This window comes from Bradysia coprophila, chromosome II (genome assembly GCF_014529535.1).
Source record: "Bradysia coprophila strain Holo2 chromosome II, BU_Bcop_v1, whole genome shotgun sequence".
Lineage (NCBI taxonomy): Eukaryota > Metazoa > Arthropoda > Insecta > Diptera > Sciaridae > Bradysia > Bradysia coprophila.
In genome coordinates this window covers 5,075,940-5,095,077 of record NC_050735.1, presented here as the reverse complement: position 1 = coordinate 5,095,077, position 19,138 = coordinate 5,075,940, and the positions used below count along the sequence as shown (strand labels likewise).

Sequence of the window (19,138 nt, the reverse complement as noted above, 5' to 3'; positions counted from 1 at the left end):
AAATACCACCTTATTTTGACAAATTTGACACTGACCTTTTTTTGTATTTGAGTTGCCGTGCCGCGCTTCTTTTTAAAGCAATATCGACGTCACACGAAAATAACAAATTTTTAACTTTATTTCATTTTTGCACACCAAAATAACGGTTCAACACACAAAAAAAACAGGTCACAATCACAGGGGTATTACCAGTTTTGTTTGTAAACCGAAAAACAACTTGAGCAAATTCATGAATAAGTTTCACTCACGTCTTGTCGGCTGTAAGTGGAAATATGTAAAACAAAATCTTTGATCAATTCCTTCATTACATACCCCTCCTATTTGATAAGAAATAAAGAACTGTACTGAACCATCACATAGAAAGTACTAGAGTTCCGACTTTATAATGTTTACTTTTTGCGATACCAAGTGTCAAACGATAATGTGATTATTGTACTCTGTTGACTTCTAAGACGAGGTCAAAGAGTGGTATCAGAAACAGCAAAACACCAAAAATCCGGGTATGTATTTGTCATACAGTTAAATAATATCAATAAATCGGTGAGTGCATACTTTAGCCGTTATTTATCCGATTGGGAGTAAAAATTAAAGTGAAGAGGATGAAGTGCTACAACATTTCACTGAGTTATTTGAGTTCCTTCAGTCATAAAAACAATAGTGTTCATTGTTTTGGTGATTACATAAGGTGGAACAGAGTGGTATTTACATACAGTTGGAACATGAATGGATTTTTTCTGTGATTGATTGATTTACCTAAAAGAAAGAGGATTAAATTCACGCCACCTCGAGCTCATCATAAAATGCGTATATCATTTTAAAATTCCATTAAAAAAAAATTCCACCATAATTTTCGTTATCAGCAATATTGCTTGGTTTTGTTCGTTTGAATGTTATCAACATTATATGGCTCATGTAACATGTAATAAAAAAACATTTGTGGCAAGAGACAGTGTTTTGCGAAGTGTATTGATAGAAAAAAATCATTTTCTGTCCCAATACCCAATATTCAATTTGATTCTCCCAATTAGAGATTGTTCAATTGAACTATCTCGTGACCATAAATCAACGGAATTATTTGCAATTTTTTCCGTCAACATTTAGTTATCATGTTGTCGTTTGAACCCAGGCCTTTGCATAAGTAAGTCAGACGCTTCGACGTTGCTTTCCGCTCATTTCCTCAGTCAGAAGGCAATTTTTGTCGGCTTATAGTTGAAATCTTACCCAATCAGAAGTAAAATTGTAAGCGTAGTATTAAAACACGAGACCAGTCGAGTTCAACAATTCCATTGAAACTCGTACTCCGTTTACGGTACACGGACCACTAAGATGCCTGATGTGCATCCCATTATCCATCTTGAATTTAGTAAGCTACGACATAAGTCGAGTTATCCATAGGTAGAGTTTCAAAGCCCTGAATCTATTCTTTTCGTGTTTTAAAGACTTAACTCTGACATTCAACGATCGTCGTACATTAACTTTATATTCTCAAAGCAGCTTAAAGCTTAAAGTACACAAGCAACATGCCAACACTAGTCGGAGCTATTGATGAGGGCACATCTTCTGCTAGATTTATCCTATTCGAAGCTGGTACAGCGAATGTCGTGTGCTATCATCAAATTGAAATTCCGCAAATAACACCTCAAGAAGGATGGGTCGAACAAGATCCAATGCTCATTCTAGAGGTCGTTCAGCGTTGCATGGAAATTACCATCGAGAAACTGATTAAAATGAACGGTGACCCGAAGGTATAACATGCGAATATTGCTACATAGACTTGATGGACGTAAATTGATCAATTTTTTTTTCAGGACATTGTTGCGGTTGGCGTTACAAATCAACGAGAAACGACCATTGTGTGGGACAAAACTACAGGCAAACCACTTCACAATGCAATCATTTGGTTAGATATGCGTACATCAAGCACCGTTGATCGACTATTGGAGAAGGTGCCGAACAAAGTGAAAAATAAAAACTACCTGCAGCCGTTGTGTGGTCTGCCATTGTCACCATACTTTTCGGCAGTGAAACTGAAATGGTTAATGGATAATGTGCTGAGGTGTGTGTGCTTGCTCACCATTGACACGATAATAATAATCAGTTTTGTTATTTTCCATTGCGATTTTGAAGCGTACAACAGGCGATTCATAATCAAACCTGTCTTTTCGGAACGGTTGATTCATGGCTACTGTGGAATTTAACTGGAGGCGTAAACAATGGTGTTCATTGTACGGATGTTACGAATGCGAGTCGAACAATGTAATTTGCGGAAAAAATTGATTATCGAAATTTTACTAGTGCTACTGCTTCTCCGTCAGGTTGATGAACATCGAAACATTGCAATGGGATACGCATCTGTGCAATTTTTTCGGTGTCAGCAAGAAACTGCTACCGGAAATTCGATCGAGTTCCGAAGTATATGGCGTCTTTGCGGACGGAGTGCTCAAGGTAGGTTGGAATAACATGTTGAGACGAACAAAACTCGCCTGTCCCGGTATCCTGGATACCACGGATACACATAATTTGCACACGCGACTTCAAAAGACTGCGAAAGTAGACAAGGAATTGTGCGTTGCTGAGATCGACTAATTACGCTGCGTTTCCAATGTTTAACTAAGTTGCTACAAATCGGATTACAATGGAAAACGCAGCATAATCTGTTGATCTCAGCAATGCAAAACTGCTCGTCTGTTTTCTGATATTATAGAGATTGGTCGAACGTGCAACTTATGTCGAGCCTCACTCCATACAGTTATAATTTCCAACATTTACATCAAGGCGCGGATGAAAAGGTTAAATCTTTTGATATTTTCACCTTAAACATAGCTAACGCCGACCCGTATCTACACCTCTACACATCTATAAACACCTATTCGTGTCAAAAGCCTTTAAAATCACTTACATTATCCACTCTTTGCCTTGTTATCATATTCAAATAAATTGCCGGAGGCAATATAGACAGCCCCGTACGAAGTTAAATTTCATAAATTCCTATTTAAACAGCTATATACCGCTATATTTAACTATATTTCACTATAAATAAACATTTCTCAGAAAAATATGATATTATATAGCTCTATATGCCTATATATAGCTCAATATAGCTGTATATAGGTATATATAGATGTCCATATATGGAATCCCTGAAACCCCACACACATAACAAATTATTTCCAGGTTAACAGAAACTCTCTAAGTATCATTTTTCCCAAGATATTTCTATTTTACTAAAATCCAATATGGCCGCCGGCAGCCATTTTGTTAGGAGACCGGAAATAGTACCGACGCTTTACATTCGTTAATACCTTTCAAACAAAAAAAAATCATGAAATTCGGTCAAAATTTACTCGAGATATTGTCAAAATACACCACGTTCACTGTACTTCCGAGTAGCCAGATAAGAGCTCACTCCAAGAGGCCTAGCTCACGCTCCGGAGAACATAATTTCATGAACTTTTCTTTCCCTGATTGGTACGGTCAATACCTATCTAATAAAGCTAAAACAGACGAAATATGTTCAAATGTGGCCGACCTACAAGCAAAAACTGCTTGCCGCCCTGTGCCTGTTTCACACCAAGGGGTCTAACTCACGAGTCGGTCATCCGATTTCCATAAACTTTTTTTTTGTCGATCGGTATTGTAAGTACCTTTTATTTGACGTATCACTGACAAGTGTAGTGCTTAAATGTCTGGAGATATCGTCGAAAAACACTTAGGCACTTATTGGGCCTCAGCTCCGGAGAGGTCGATCCGAAATCACCCATCTTCGAACTTAGCCTGTCTTTTGACATTACCAAACGAGGAAAAAAAGAATTTTTAAAATCGGATGCGTTTTACTCAAGTTAGAAAACCCACAGACAGACGGACGGACATTTTTTTTTCGCGGATTTGGCATCTCTATACAACTACAATAGGTTTCCCCTTACTCAGGGAGTCCAATTCGACGTGTTACAAACGTATGCGTAAACCTATAAGACCCCAGTACTTCGTACGGGTCTAAAAATACAATAACAAGAACCATCCGGGTCAAAACATATTTAAATTTTCTGGATCCGCCCCTAGATCTTAGCAATATTTTCAGTGCCCCAGGCATTTATCAAACACTTGTGGATATTAACAAAATCATTTTCTATTCAGAATTCGAACATTTTCAAAAAGTTTGCCTACAGATCAAGCAGCAGGTGCTGCAGTTGTGGTGGTAGTTGTAGTTGTTGTTGTTGTAGTTGTCGTGGTTGTGGTGGTCGTCGTAGTTGTCGTTGTAGTTGTGGTAGCCAATAGTGCTAGCAACCATAGTGGTTTAAGAGCAATGTTATCCTCCTGTTGACCGTCGTCAGCTGTTTTTGCAAGATCTTGGTTGCTGTAATTGAACAAATCGTTGTGTTTTTCAAGTAAAAAAAGTGGTTTGCTGTCAGCACGACACGTACACAATTTCTTCTTTGTCGGACTGAGATTCGCTTGTTTTCAAAACTGGTTCTACTTCCGGTTCATTGACACTCAATACAGCTACCGGTTCGACGTTCGGTGCATTGTCACTTGGTACAGCTGCCGCTGGCACAACACCATCGTTCGGGGATGGTTTACAACTGACGAACACAGCTAATGTGCAAAGGAATAGCTAGAAAAAGATTGGAAATTTCAGTTAGTCCGTCAATTAGCCGCGGTCCTTCACAATGTGTCATCTCGTCAGATTTATGGGAATGATTTGGTTTTTTTAGTTCTAACACAGCTCTGCTATTGTTCTAATGTTCTAAACATATTTGTGACTTTTTAGAATTTAAGGTTATCGCTGTTCTCAGTCAATTAAGTGTTTCCAGTTTAAGATGTTTTGGCGCAAAATTTAGATACGCCCTATCGAATTCAAATTTTGCGCCATAATTTCGTGAACTGAGAATCATATTTAACTGACTGAAAATAAGTCGAATACATTTAAAACTCTGATAACTGTAAAATTGTGTTTTGCAAGGTGTAAATCGATTTATACTGAACGAAAAGTGTAGACTCCTGCTGACGCAACTGTTACAGTTCATAAAAGTCACTTTTACCGCAAGTGTACCGCATAGATAGGAAAAGCTTTCTTAAGTCAACTAGAGTCTCGAATAAAGCCAATTAATTAATTGGATTACTCTAAAAATTCCTCAACTTTTTGGAAATCCAAATTGATTTGATTTTCCGAATTCCGGGCATCAAGAATGTTATTTTCTGTTAACCGATTTCTTCAGAGCCCTCACTGACAGCCTTTCACTGCCAACAACAAGTGCAGTCAGTACCACCATCTTAACGTGACTGCTGAACCACGCCTCGAAGGATGCAGATAACTATCTGAAGAAAGTTAGGTGCTTAATTGATATCTCGCCTAAATGTAGGCTGGACATATTAACACAACTTTATCGTATTTGGGCTACGTCAAACGAGTCATTCTGTATATACATCGTTGTAGCTAGCAAACACATACACTGAAACTGAAACTTGAGAGAACTAGCCACTGAGCCGTTCGGTCGGTTTTCATGACTTCATGAGGGACGAATACGAATGTTTATCATACTATTATTATTCTGCCAAAGTAATTTTTCGAATTCGCAAAAAAGATTGTTTGGGCACAAGACACGGCATGTAATTCGATGTCTCAATGATAAATTAAGGGGCTTTTGATCACTTTTTTTTACTTAGAAGTAATGGACACGTTCTCAAAAAGCTTCTAACTGATTCAACATATTCTACGAAAATATTTTCTTTTTCACTAACAACACTTACTATTTTGAACATTTTGATATCAACTGCTTTAAAGTTATAATCAAACACAAACTGATGCCAATTTGATGCTGGACGTTTTTATTTATACCTAAAATTTGCACATATTTTCCCTCTTGTAAATTAGATTCTTAATTGTGCCAACCAAAGAAATTTAAAAAAATTATCCACAAGGTATCACATATATTCTGTCGGGTCTATCAATAACGAAGACCCGCACGTATTTTACAAATACGGTTCGAGTCATCAGTCTTTTATTTCTTTGCTAGAATTCTTGGCAAAACAATTTGACTGCACAAATGTGATTTACAGAGGTCAGCTGTCAGTCGTGAATGAACGAATATCAATTTCATTGCGGTCACATCTTTATTCCGTCTTCCGCTTTTATTAGCGAAATAATTTACAATTTTTACCGACGGCAACCTTAATTATCGGCTCTTGTACTCCTTTCCATCAAGGCATTTTCATGAAACCAATCAAAAATCTATTACTTCAAATTTTTCATCATACATTTGGATCACCTCAGTCAGAGTTCATTTATTGTTAAAGCGGTTTTTAAAAGGTGAAAGAAGTCTAGTAAGTATATGCGATCGTAGCACATTTGCATAGAAATGTTGCTCTCATAGGTCACTAACAGTTAGCTCTCAGTTATCATAGTTCGATGCCCTAATCTCAGCATCGGGTTGATGAACGATTATAAGCAGGTTTTTAATTTGTGAATTCGGGTCACTTTTAATTGATATTTAAAAAATTTAAATCGAATCAGAATCAGATTATAGAAGAAATGAGCAAAAATTTTACATTTATGGTTCCAGTTTTCGGTGTCGTCGTATGTTGCTATTACGACATGATTTATTCGTATCTCTGGCTAAATTTTTTTCCTATGTCTACCTCAAAATGTTTGGCTATCAAATTATAACTGCTTTCATTCGTGCTCTACAAAAACCGTGAAATTTATTTGAAGTGGTCGACAGGTAGATTTTCAAAGAACGCCGTTGCTTTTTATACCTAAAACCAGTATTTTTATAATGAAGATGATACTCAATCGACTCTCCAGAATCCGAAACGCGTCTAGTTGATCGAATCATCCATTCGCAAAAAGCTGCACGTGCCAGTCTTGAACCGATAAAATTCGATTTCAGGGAATTCCATTATCGGGATGTTTAGGCGATCAACAATCAGCATTGGTGGGGCAACAGTGCTTGAGTCAAGGCCAAACGAAAGCTACGTACGGAACCGGTTGTTTCCTTTTATACAATACCGGAAATGCCAGTGTGAATTCGTCGCATGGCCTTCTGACGACGGTTGCATATCAGCTGGGACCGGAAACGCCACCAGTCTACGCATTGGAAGGATCTGTAATACTCTGTGTTAATTTGATTTAGATCGATTTGTTGAATCAGAATGTTCACTTTTTCAGGTTGCGATTGCAGGGGCGGCAATTAGGTAAAATGTGAAATTGAATTGCTCCTCTGTCCGTTTTGAACGTTTCTCATTAAATTCGTAGATGGCTTCAAGACAACATCAACTTGATTGAAAGCGTAAAGGAAATCGAAGAAGTAACAAACAGCGTTGAGAACAGTGGTGATGTGTATTTCGTACCAGCATTTAGTGGTCTCTATGCACCATATTGGCATCAAGATGCTAGAGGGTAAGGTTTCCCCGAGCATTGAAATCGTTTTTTAACAGAAAAATCACCTGGTATTCCAGTGTAATTTGTGGCATAACAGAAGACACCCAACGCGGACACATTCTACGTGCATCATTTGAAGCAGTCTGCTTCCAAGTTCGTGACATTCTCGATGCTATGAAGAAGGACTGTGGAATTCCTCCGCAGAAGGTACAAGTAGATGGTGGCATGACATCGAATCAATTGCTGATGCAATTGCAATCTGACCTAATTGGACTGGACGTAATAAAGCCGGAAATGGCCGAATCAACGGCTTTGGTAGGGAGTTCGTAGTGGTTTTTGTTAGGACACAATTTTTATGAAAACTATTTTTTAAAGGGTGCCGCCATGGTTGCCGGCAGAGCCGTTGGTAAATGGGACATGACATTGCCGATACCATTGAAATCGTCTTCCTTCAAATCGACAATCACCGACGACGAGCGAGATATGAGGTATTCGAAGTGGAAAATGGCAGTGGAGAGATCACTCGGATGGGAAATTGCAACAACGTAGATATAGTTGAATGGGGAATGAGGGAAATCATTAAAGAGTTTTCATTTTGAAACGCCTTTTTATTATCATTCTTTCGTTCTTGGTATACCAGACGTCATAGCCGTATCTGATTTGTGCATACTGTACTAGAGTTTGTGATTAGCGTCATATTTTTCCACGCAGTCACACAGTATATGTTCAAAAGATATTAGAGTTTCTGTTTCGATTCATTAAATTCTAATTAACCCAATTAATCTACCACTTCAATCAATTAAATCGTTTATCCTATGGCTAATCTAACATTATGACGAACAACCGAACTATTAGCAAATGTAAAAGATTTTTATCGTCAGCATTAAGGAATCTAATTACGACAACATTACAGTCTTTATAAAGTTGATAAGAACTCGACTCGTACGACGCATAAAGGCTTAATTTATTGGTGTTGAATGTTGTAGCCAAAAAAAGATAATTTTAGTCTTTGCTATGAGCAGAGAAAAGATTTATAGGTGGCGCTTCTGTCCAGTTTTTTATAGACGAAATAAGAAGACATCAGATCTCTTTGCAGTGTCAAGTGTTGGTACATGCCTAACTTCACTCTAAGGCGGATTTATGCGATTTTAGCTTTGTTAAGTTACTTCTTAATGCAATTTTGAATAAAAGAGAAAAAAAGAAGTCGTGCGTCCACTTATGGCACCGGCAAATTTCGGCAGAATTCGCCGTCGCGAAGTGATTAATTCTTCGTCAGAAAAAGTTAAGCTTTGATGCCACAGATAAACTGAGTAATTTGTCTTATTCGCAGACTTGGCAAACAAAAGTTCAATCACACACCATCGATTTACAGTTTCTTGTTTCTTCTGTTTTGCAATTAATTTTTACCATTAACATACATTACCACTACATCAAATGTCTGCTACCTTTTTCTATGAATCGTTTACTAATTCGACTTTTATCATCAGCTCAGCACTTTCGTGCTGCGCTTCCGTAAAAGTAATGTTATAAGCAACGTGCGTGCTTTTCGTATGATCGCTGAGGTCTTTTTTTTTAAATTAACCAAACCGTCAGCACTGTCTCGTTCCTACTAGATAATCTTTATCTATAAGCTCAAGTTTTCCTTAAATACTTCGACAATTATACGAGCCTCATCAGTTGATTAGAACCAGACAGAATCAGCGACTTAAACGACCGTTAAAAAATGAAAAATATTCTAATTTTCTTGACTTTGTGTGTCCTTGGCGCAAATGTGAGTTGAGATTTTTTGATCAAACTTTGAAGATAAATTCACTATTTCCTGGTACAGGCGATAAGTAACGGAATAGTAACCCAAGCTCCTCATGTGGTTATGGTGTTGGTTATACGTCCAGAATTAGAAGCCGATAATACTGCAGCTCTAGGCAGTGGTTCCATCGTATCAACTCGCCACGTACTCACGGCAGCACATGTTGTTCGAGGCAATGTAAACGGCGGCAACAACAGATTCCAAATTAATTTCCTTGTCGGAACATCGCGACGAACTCTCCACTCTAATTTTGCTATCGTTCATGAAAACTTCGATCCTACGAATAACGCTAACGACCTAGCACTGATATTTGTTCAGGGCGGTACGTTCCCTGTTAACAGCATTATTCCGATTTCCACGAATCCGGAACAAACGTCACAGACATATTTGGTTGCTGGTTTTGGTTTCACCTCGAACGAAACGATTGGATTTGCTTCAGTTATTCCATATTCAGCGACACAGCGTGTTGCTGTTCAATGCCAGTTCGATGATTATGAAGTCAGTGAGTTTCATTTTTGCGCAATTGATGATGTCTCGAGCCCTACTGGTATCGTTTGCCGAGGTGATAACGGTGGAGGACTGTTCATAACGCAAGACGTTGATGGAACCGCTGTGAACACTTTGGTAACACTAGATTAATTTGTCTTCTTTTTTGCATTTATGGAACGGTAAATTTCTTTAGGTTGGCATCGCATCGCATATTTTACCAGGATGCGTAACTACGGCCATCACTTCTTACACACGAATGAGCCAATTTGCACTTTGGATAAATTCCATTATTGGCGTATAACGGCTGCAAAGAGTTTATTTTGGTTTATTTGTAAGAAATTACGAAATAAATTTACTTTCTGAGGAAATATAGCTTTTCAGCGGGGTAGAGGCTAAAATTCTGATTAATTCTATGGGAATATATTTTAATCTATAAATAAACGGGACCATTCATAGACGAAGTTGGTGTTTTTGGCATTCTTCTGAGGGTGCAGCTCAGTATTTTGTAAAAAAAAACTTAATTTCCCGGCACTCGACACTCGGCAGTCAACATTTCTTCAGGAACTCGCCGTATCTTTAGGAAATCGCCGATTATTCTCGCAATTTCTAAACTTCTTTAACATTTTATAAAGGGAATATCCTTATTACAAAACGGATACGAAAGACGACTTCCTGAAGAAACGGCGAGTTCCTGAAGAATTGACTGGTCGTCGTTTCTTCAAAAACTCGCCGTTCCTTCAAGAAGTCGGCAACTGCCTGTGAAGAACAGCTGGGCTGTAAGGGCTCGGAATAGGTCGATTGCGGTCAAAATACCATATCTTAAATTTCAAGGCACAAATTAGAAAAGCTGACCTGCACCTACATTTTTGAAATCTGTCAGACCCTTAGAGTAATTATAATTACTCTTAGGTCAGATCAGCATTTTTTAGAAATTTTCATAAAAATTATACGAATATCAGGTCGACCTAGAACCTGACCTTACAGGTCGACCTAGTTTCTATATTTCAGGTCAGGTCGAAATGTATCAAATCAGGTTCAGGTGGAATCAAGTTTTTGGTAAATTCAATAAGTAAAATTCGACCTGACCTGACCTGTTCTGAACCTTTCGCAGTTTGCATGGTCAGTATCAAACATGCATTATCTGCCTCGCAGAGTCGACATGTCAGCTGCAATAATCATATTTATCTCTGCTACAATTAAAAAAAGTGCACGAAACCACAGACGACAGACCGTATGGAATATTGTGAACCGTACCACACGTTGTTACAATATAAAGAAGAGCATTCAGTTTGATAGGTTTGTGATTTTTGTTTACCATTCAGTCGCCCGAAATCATGGAAAATATATTGGACAGCAGTTTCGACGACTCGGATCTGGATTCGCGAAATTTCACAAAACCAAATGAAAAGTCCGAAGCTGAAGACAATAATGATGACGACGATATGCTCGATAGCCAGGAGGACAAAGATGAGGATAAAGAAATGAAAATGGACTTTCGCCGTTCGCTCAGTTCGCAAGACAATTGTGACAATGACAACCATCGCAGAAAAGATTATCGCAGCAAAAAGGAAATCGAAGAGGAAGAACGGGAAAAGATGCAGTGAGTATAACGACAATGATAGCACCGCAGCACTGCTCCAAGCATAAACACAGAAGCAGTGCTGTGATAATACACTAAGATCGATCCATGTTTATTTGACAACTGTTTCACCTCTCAGGGTATTGGTGTCAAATTTTACGGAAGAGCAACTCGACCGCTACGAAATGTTTCGAAGATCCGCCTTTCCAAAAGCTGCTGTAAAGCGTCTAATGCAGACCATAACTGGTTGCTCCGTGTCACAGAATGTCGTCATTGCCATGTCTGGTATAGCGAAAGTATTTGCCGGTGAGGTGGTCGAGGAAGCATTGGACGTAATGGAACGAGCTGGTGATAGCGGTGCATTGCAACCGAAGTATTTACGTGAGGCTGTCCGAATTTTGCGTGCTCGTGGTAATATTCCGGGCCGGGCACACAAACAATTCTTTCGATTAAATTAATGAACTCATTAGACGTGTATACGAAAAAGAGTCTTTTATTGGTTTTCCATAAATTGTCTCCAAACATCGACCACAATAAAAATAAATCGAGAAAATGCGGGCAAAACAGCAAAAAATGCGGCTCTCAAAATTGTAATATAAATCAGTGCGATCAGTGTATAGCAAATTTTCTTTTATAATTGTTCGTCGACCACATCGTTCAGAGCACCACCGACAGCACCATCAACTTCCTGCAGTCGTACGAATAATTGATCTTGTTCCGGTTCGGCTTCGGGAAATAGCTGCACTTGTAACGGGTTTCCACCTACGGATGAACAAACCAATGAGAAATCGGAAACTTGAACTCAATCTGTACGTCCTAACCTGCATCAACTTGCATTTCTAATGCTGGATCAGCAGTTGCTTCAGCTAAATTCGTCACAGACTTTGATTTAACGCACTGGAAGTCGACATGTCGACTCTTGGCCTCCTCCTTCTCCCATGACATGTGCAAGAACGGCCGTTGAACGTAATTGTAAAATACTTCAGCTCGATTGCCCGCTCGTTTCTTGATTTTCTCAATGTTGGTCGGGTAGCTTTCTATTCCTAAGCGAATCTTCTTCAGACCTCTTTCCTTCATCACCTGTTTAGCCACATCACGATTTTCAATGTACTTAAAGAATCGATACATTGGAGTGCTTTGAATCTACGAGCGGAAAAAATATTTCAGTCAGCCAAACTGGTTACGATTATACCGACCCTGACACACATACCGTTTGACTGTACTCTTCGCCCATTTCGGGTGGATATTCCTTGTCCCAATCAACCACATCATCGTCCAATAGAATAATTACGTGACACTCCCGATCGCCTTTCTGTGCGCAGCCAACCATCAACGGTAATATTAAGTCTTCCAGGAAAACTTCGAATTGACATCGGGCTCCTTCGTTGCTCAATTCATGCAGAAGACCCCCTTAACAATTAGAAATTTTGTTACTTCTGATCGACAGAATCACAGGTTGTTGTACAGCCTGGAGTGGATTGCATCAATTTTACTCTGGAAACTTACTCAAATTTTGACATCGTATGGTAGTAGCATCAAACGGAATCAACAGATAATCGCACGCCTCTCGCAGTTCCTGAACCGACACAGTCGGTGGACATCGTATAATTCCGTTGCGGTAAAAGTTGATGATTGCCCGAAAAACGGAGTGAGAAATACCTTCAGCCACTTCATATTCTCCGCGCTCATTGGGATGTGTGAATTCCATGCCGGAGCTAAACATTCGACCTAGTACGGGATTTTGTGTGTGTGTTAGCAATAGGAACAATTCACTGAGAAGCGACGGATCAATTCCAATTTTCGATTACCTAGCATGGTGTTCGGATGAGCAGTAAACATTGCTGGATCGATGGTGAACCGAGTATCGTCGACGAGTAAAGTTATTCGATTTTCCGCTTGACCAGTGGCAATCGGATGAAGAACGGTCGGAGATGGTGCGGTTGTGGAACAATGCGCTAATGGTGACGATGACAACAGCGTAGAGCGATTCAATGGTTGAGATTTTGCGAGAAAATTGTTGTTGTTGTTGCGCGTGTTTCTGTTCCAGACAACAATGAAAATGAACGGAACTTTTTCTCAACGAAAAAGGTTGAATGAAGCTTTTACCTTGCTCGATTTTTGTATAGACGACGACAGCGGTCGTCATCTTCTTCACTGCTGCTGTAAGAACTGTCATTGGTATTCTGTTGAGGATTAGAAGACATTTCGAGTCCGAGCACAATATTATTTTGCCTCTGGCAAAATATGGAAAATTTAGCAAACACCCAAATCTTTAGTTTTAATCGAAAGCCAATGCAATTACAACACTTGATTTGACCCCGATTAGATTCGAATCAATTTTGTTCAACGCAAAAAGACATTCGTCCGATGCATTCCAAACAGTAAAACGCAAATTTTGTGGAAAATTTCGAAAGTAGTGAAATCAAAAAAAAATATTTTCCTGGTTATTGTTATGTCTGTCATTGACTTCTTTCTTCTTTTTTATTTTGTACACATAGTGGGCCTTGACATTAGATGAGCTGCCGTTGATGCCGTTTTGGAGGTAAATCCAAAATCCTTTAGAGTATCCAACTCAAACGTATAAAGATATAATCGAGCTTGTCCATGAAATTCTTAGGTGCCGATTAGCACGAGATTAGCATCAGTTATTTATTTATTTACTCATATATCTTAACAAAACAAACAGTACATTCGCTTCGCTTAAAAAAGAAAAGGAATCAAATTTGTCTGGATAACACTTCGAACAAAACGTTCATCGACTCGACATTTTCATTCTCTATAAATGGTCACCTCTTACGCAGTTAACCTTTCCGTTTATTAATAGATCAATAAACAGGTTTTTGCAGTTCAATAGACTGCTATTATTTACAAAAAATAGATTAGCGAAAATATCGAATATCAGTTAATTATAAGTTGGCTTCAAGCACTTGTCATTGAATACTTTCATAGTTGACACATCCTTCAAGGCAGATAATCTAATTGGACCGAACAATATTTCCCTCTCCCTCATCGTAACATTCAGTAACATATTAATCTTAAGTGATAGTTCGTTTAAACAATAGAAAAGAGGCGGAACCGGAAAGATTAAATATTTTATAAGTTCCCGAAATAGACTGGTAATGGAGAGTGAATTTAAGTCAATTTAACTGGCCTTGAGGGCAATGTCAAAAATTCACGAATGAAAATAAGTGTGTTCACGTGAAATGAGCCGGAGGCGAGTTCCGGAATCAAAAGTGCTCAAAAAAAGCTTTTAGCATAGGTTAGGAACAACGTTTTTCCTAAATGACGTCGGGATGAAGTCGCGATCTTTTAACACTAGTTACGAACTATCTCTAATGATCAGAGCCAGTGAAATGCAAAGACTAAGTTAATTATAACTTGCCCTGCGGTACTTTTGCGTATAATATTTAGACACAAGCAAGTTAATATACGTGGGCTGAACTATATTTCCTTCTCTCTCATCGTAACCCCCATTTGGTACAGTCTTTTGCACCCATTTTACATCCAAATTCCACATAAGTTCGACACATTTTATTCTTGAAACAAATCAGCGTCGCAAATTGTTTATATTTTGCGTAGAACAAAGTGATTAAGTTTATATTTTAAACATTAGACAGTACCATGTGTGCATTAATTACTGTCCTGAACAGAATTTGCGACAAGTTCTCCGATGAAATTGTAAAGTGAAATAAATTTCTATAAACATTGCACACACATGGCACTTCAAGCATCAGTTGTACTCTAAATAGAAAACTGAAACTGGACTGTCATTAAAAGCACTTGCTTGAAGTGCGTTGGTGTGACCTGCAAATCAAATTTTTTAAATAATTTGGTGGTTTGTCGCTGAGCAATAACAGTGTTCAATTTCCTTAAGTAATGTGTTTAGTTTAAAGAGTCCCTGTAATACGTTATGAGGTGATTGAGCCATACAAATTTGTAAAAATTTACAACAAAATTACGTTGGAATCGTTGGAGTTTTAATAATCTAACGTTTATGTTGTCAAGATAGTCATACTCTAAAGTGACACATTAAATCTCAAATTATATTGTCCGTCAATTTAAATATCGAATTTTTGTCGGAAATGCTTTTATTTGAATGTGTGCACGTCAATAGAGCAACGCGACTTTTCTATTTTTTTCCTCTCCTGTAAAAGTTTGATATATATGTTTACGGGAAATCGGCATTACGAAAAGTCATACAAGCGTTCCAATCGAAATTGAATGTGGACAGAATTCGACATAACTAATGATCAAGCAACCAATTGAAAGGTATTAGCAAGTGCAGGAAGACCATCAATTCCAACATAAACCGCTTGATGGTAAGATTTAGAAGTTACGGACTGCGCTCGTGAGTTGTTAGCTTAATCTTCTTTAAATTTATTTGATCGTCGCTACCAGTTTCCTTTTTGACGTTTTTAATTTTCGGAGATTTTGCCGTCGAAGTGATTCTTTTACCAACGATCATTTGCTATGCTTGAACTGGTTCAACATAAAGCAGTAGGATTTTGTCCGTTATCATAGTTTTAAGATTTTACTAGGGATGGGAGACGTTCAAAATTATCGATAATATCAATCGAAAAGAATTATCGATAATCGATTAATCATATCGTTATCGAAAATTTAATAATTATCAAAATATCGAAATTCGATAATTATCAAAATATCGATATTTTGATGTTTATCTGAAAATTCATGATAATATATCGATATATCGGAATATATTGATAAATATCGGATTTTCTGACCGAAATATCGAATTATCGATATCTTGATAATTATCAAAATATCAATAATTATCGATTATCGATATTTTTTTGATAATTTTCGATAAAAAAAGTCGATAATTATCGATTATCGATAATCGATAATTATCGATGATCATTATCATTATCGCCCATGCCTAGATTTTACTGTATTTGTTCTTTCAAACAAATAAAAAAGCTTAAAAAAAAGAAGTTACATTATACACAGCCATGCATAAAATACGTAATGTACTTGGTAATGTAAATGTAGAAACTGTAAGATTAAAAATGAAACCGTTGAAGCATATTTAGTAAGTGTGAAAGTAGTTTAACCTTTACCCTCTCAATATGCTATGATATGTATTAAGATACAATCACGTTGCATAGTCGTGATAAATCATGAAATACAAATGATGCATACGTTGTATTGGCATGGCCGCAAAACAAATATCTGTTTATACCAATTGACACCTTATTTACTTCGTTTAGGACTATAAACTAGCAATTCGTTTAAAAATAATTACGGAACCGAATCGAAAATTTATAAATCAAATAATGATCTCGCTTTGAGTCAGTTTATTTATGTTTTGTAACACATAAGACGTAGAAATGTTTAGTCCTAAAGCGATATTCGACGATTATTTCAGTTGCACGAGTGCATAAAAAATAGAATCTGCTTAGGGCCAACACACACTAGCATCTAGTGTCAGTTGGGAATATGATATTTCTATTGTTGAAACCGGTTTTAACAGATTTTAGGTGATTTAAACAATAGAAATATCGTATTCCCAATGACACTAGATGCTAGTGTGTGTTGGCCTTAAGCAGATTCTATTTTTTATTGAATGTCTAGATGCCATTTTTCTCCTTTTTGCGCTCTTGCTGTTGTTGCTTCTTATAAACATATACCAATTATATGTAGATCATCTTCAAGGCCTTTTTGAAATTAAGGCTGTATACAGCCTTGGTTTGAAATGCCATAAACGGTAAAAAAACTCATACAAATGAATGAAATGAACGAAACATTTAACGAGACTTAAGTGAGGTTACGTCTGAAAGTACCGTATCTTGAAGATGATCTATAGGAAAATGCTATTTGAAATGTAATAGATTTTTTGAATAATACCTACTTGTCATCAATTTTTCTATAGATCGATCATCTTCAGGTTACAGTATTTTCAGACATGACCTCACTTTAGTTTTATTAAAGGTTTCATTCATTCATTCATTTGAATGATCTTTTTTTACGTGGATGGCATTTGAAACGTTCTTGAAGTAGATGATCTGTAGCTGAATTTGTAGTTTTGAGTACAACATGCAACACGCAACATGCTCTATTCTATAGGAGAATGGAGTTTAGAAAGTAAGTGTAAAATCTAATACAATTTAGTATTTTTCTTCATAAAAAAAACTGCTGTCACTGAATTATTTTTTCATGAACAAACTTCACTGCTGTGACATTTCATGGGAATGAATCAATGTGAAGTTGTTACACAAAAAAATAGTCCAGTGAGATTGAAGTACTATAAAAACATAGCTAACGCCGACCCGTACGAAACACCTATTCGTATCAAAAGCCTTTACTGTGAAACTCTTCATTTTTTTTACTTCATTCTCTACTGAAAAGCTATTCGCCCTTTAAAATCACTTACATTATCTTTCTTTGCCTTGTTAGCATATACAAATAAATTGCCGGAGGCAATATAGACAGCCCCGTACGAAGTCAACTTTCATAAATTCCTATTTAAACAGCTATATACCGCTATATTTACCTATATTTTCCTATAAATAAACATTTCACAGATGAATATGCTATTATATAGCTCTATATGCCTGTATATAGCTCAATATAGGTGAATATAGGTATATATAGAAGTCCATATATGGAATGCCTGAAACACCCCACACACATAACAAATTATTTCCATGTTAACAGAAACTCTCTAAGTACCATTTTTCCCAAGATATATCACTTTTATTAAAATCCAATATGGCCACCGGCAGCCATTTTGTTAGTAGACCGGAAATTTTACCGACGCTTTACATTCGTTAATATCTTTCAAACAAAAAAAATTCATGAAATTCGGTCAAAATTTACTCGAGATATTGACAAAATACTCCACGTTCACTGTACGGCCGAGTAGCCAGATAAGAGCTCACTCCAAGAGACCTAGCTCACGCTCCGGAGAACATAATTTCAAAAACTTTTTTTTCCCTGTTTGGTACGGTCAATACCTATCTAATAAACTGCTAAAACAGACGACCTGTGCCTGTTTCACACCAAGGGGTCTAACTCACGAGTCGGTCATCCGATTTCCATAAACTTTTTTTTTGTCGATCGGTATTGTAAATACCTTTTATTTGACGTATCACTTACAAGTGTAACGTTTGAATGTCCGGAGATATCTTCGAAAAACCGTAAAGCACTTATTGGGCCACAGCTCGGGAGGGGTCGATCCAAAATCACTCATCGTCGAACTTAGCCTGTCTTTTGACATTACCAAACGGGAAAAAAAAGAATTTTCAAAATCGGATGCGTTTTACTCAAGTTATCGTGCAGACAGACAGACGGACATTTTTTTTTTTCACTGATTTGGCATCTCTAGACAACCACAATAGGTTTCCCCTTACTCAGGGAGTCTAATTCGACGTGTTACAAACGTATGCGTAAACCTATAAGACCCCAGTACTTCGTACGGGTCTAAAAATGCGGCGCATATACAGGCCAACCGACTAGGCGAATCTAAGGTTGTGTAATGAGGGAATATGTTGTGTAAATTTTAAGCAATTTCGCGATTTGTAGAAAATTCTGAAATTTTGTCCTGTGGCATGAAATGGATATTTTTCTAGAGTGAAATTATTTCACCAGAAATTAGAGCGCAAAGAATGAAGTACTGAAATAGATTTGTGTTAAAACTGAACAATGCATAATCAAATGTAATTGGACACTCGATGTATTATCTCATATGACGACGCGAAAATCGAGGAAAATGAATAAAGCGAGTCATCAGTTCGAATTTTAAAATACTGATCTAACCAATTTTTATTGAATTGAGAAACGATATGAATCATAACAAAACAATAGCACTGTAAGTTTCACAGTAAAATTAATTATTTCTGTTAGATATTGATAAGTGACGAGT

At 37.3% G+C, this 19,138-nt stretch overlaps 5 protein-coding genes and 1 long non-coding RNA gene across 10 annotated transcripts; 4 read left to right on the top strand and 2 right to left on the bottom strand.

Annotated features, from left to right (window-relative positions):
- The first annotated feature begins 398 nt into the window (after nucleotides 1–398).
- LOC119068277 (glycerol kinase) lies at nucleotides 399–7,979 on the top strand. 5 transcript variants are annotated; one of them, XM_037171836.1, is made up of 10 exons: nucleotides 399–540; nucleotides 1,495–1,745; nucleotides 1,809–2,056; nucleotides 2,128–2,256; nucleotides 2,316–2,445; nucleotides 6,888–7,103; nucleotides 7,166–7,191; nucleotides 7,253–7,396; nucleotides 7,456–7,693; nucleotides 7,754–7,979. In XM_037171836.1, the coding sequence occupies exons 2-10, from the start codon at nucleotides 1,521–1,523 to the stop codon at nucleotides 7,925–7,927; spliced, it is 1,530 nt and encodes a 509-aa protein (XP_037027731.1). In that variant the 5' UTR covers nucleotides 399–540; nucleotides 1,495–1,520; the 3' UTR covers nucleotides 7,928–7,979. The 5 variants fall into 5 exon arrangements, with proteins under 5 accessions (XP_037027731.1, XP_037027706.1, XP_037027714.1 ...); XM_037171811.1 differs by having other exon boundaries at nucleotides 415–500; XM_037171819.1 differs by having other exon boundaries at nucleotides 426–500; nucleotides 1,492–1,745.
- Nucleotides 473–17,312, top strand: LOC119068717. The gene is made up of 3 exons (XR_005086211.1): nucleotides 473–604; nucleotides 14,597–14,601; nucleotides 17,298–17,312. It is a non-coding gene; the product is annotated as an uncharacterized LOC119068717 (long non-coding RNA).
- On the bottom strand, nucleotides 4,161–5,874 carry LOC119068664 (exocyst complex component 5-like). The gene is made up of 3 exons (XM_037172350.1): nucleotides 5,749–5,874; nucleotides 4,422–4,612; nucleotides 4,161–4,354 (listed from the first exon to the last, which is right to left on the bottom strand). The coding sequence occupies exons 1-3, from the start codon at nucleotides 5,758–5,760 to the stop codon at nucleotides 4,168–4,170; spliced, it is 390 nt and encodes a 129-aa protein (XP_037028245.1). The 5' UTR covers nucleotides 5,761–5,874; the 3' UTR covers nucleotides 4,161–4,167.
- Nucleotides 9,009–10,129, top strand: LOC119068565 (mite allergen Der f 3-like). The gene is made up of 3 exons (XM_037172199.1): nucleotides 9,009–9,149; nucleotides 9,207–9,809; nucleotides 9,868–10,129. Exons 1-3 carry the CDS (start codon nucleotides 9,102–9,104, stop codon nucleotides 9,973–9,975), a joined length of 759 nt encoding a protein of 252 aa, XP_037028094.1. The 5' UTR covers nucleotides 9,009–9,101; the 3' UTR covers nucleotides 9,976–10,129.
- LOC119068610 (transcription initiation factor TFIID subunit 11) lies at nucleotides 10,946–11,739 on the top strand. Its single transcript, XM_037172272.1, has 2 exons — nucleotides 10,946–11,274; nucleotides 11,393–11,739. Exons 1-2 carry the CDS (start codon nucleotides 11,009–11,011, stop codon nucleotides 11,709–11,711), a joined length of 585 nt encoding a protein of 194 aa, XP_037028167.1. The 5' UTR covers nucleotides 10,946–11,008; the 3' UTR covers nucleotides 11,712–11,739.
- On the bottom strand, nucleotides 11,731–13,730 carry LOC119068399 (BTB/POZ domain-containing protein 10). Its single transcript, XM_037171963.1, has 6 exons — nucleotides 13,360–13,730; nucleotides 13,062–13,291; nucleotides 12,760–12,981; nucleotides 12,464–12,663; nucleotides 12,075–12,396; nucleotides 11,731–12,015 (listed from the first exon to the last, which is right to left on the bottom strand). Exons 1-6 carry the CDS (start codon nucleotides 13,455–13,457, stop codon nucleotides 11,885–11,887), a joined length of 1,203 nt encoding a protein of 400 aa, XP_037027858.1. The 5' UTR covers nucleotides 13,458–13,730; the 3' UTR covers nucleotides 11,731–11,884.
- Nucleotides 17,313–19,138: the final 1,826 nt, after the last annotated feature.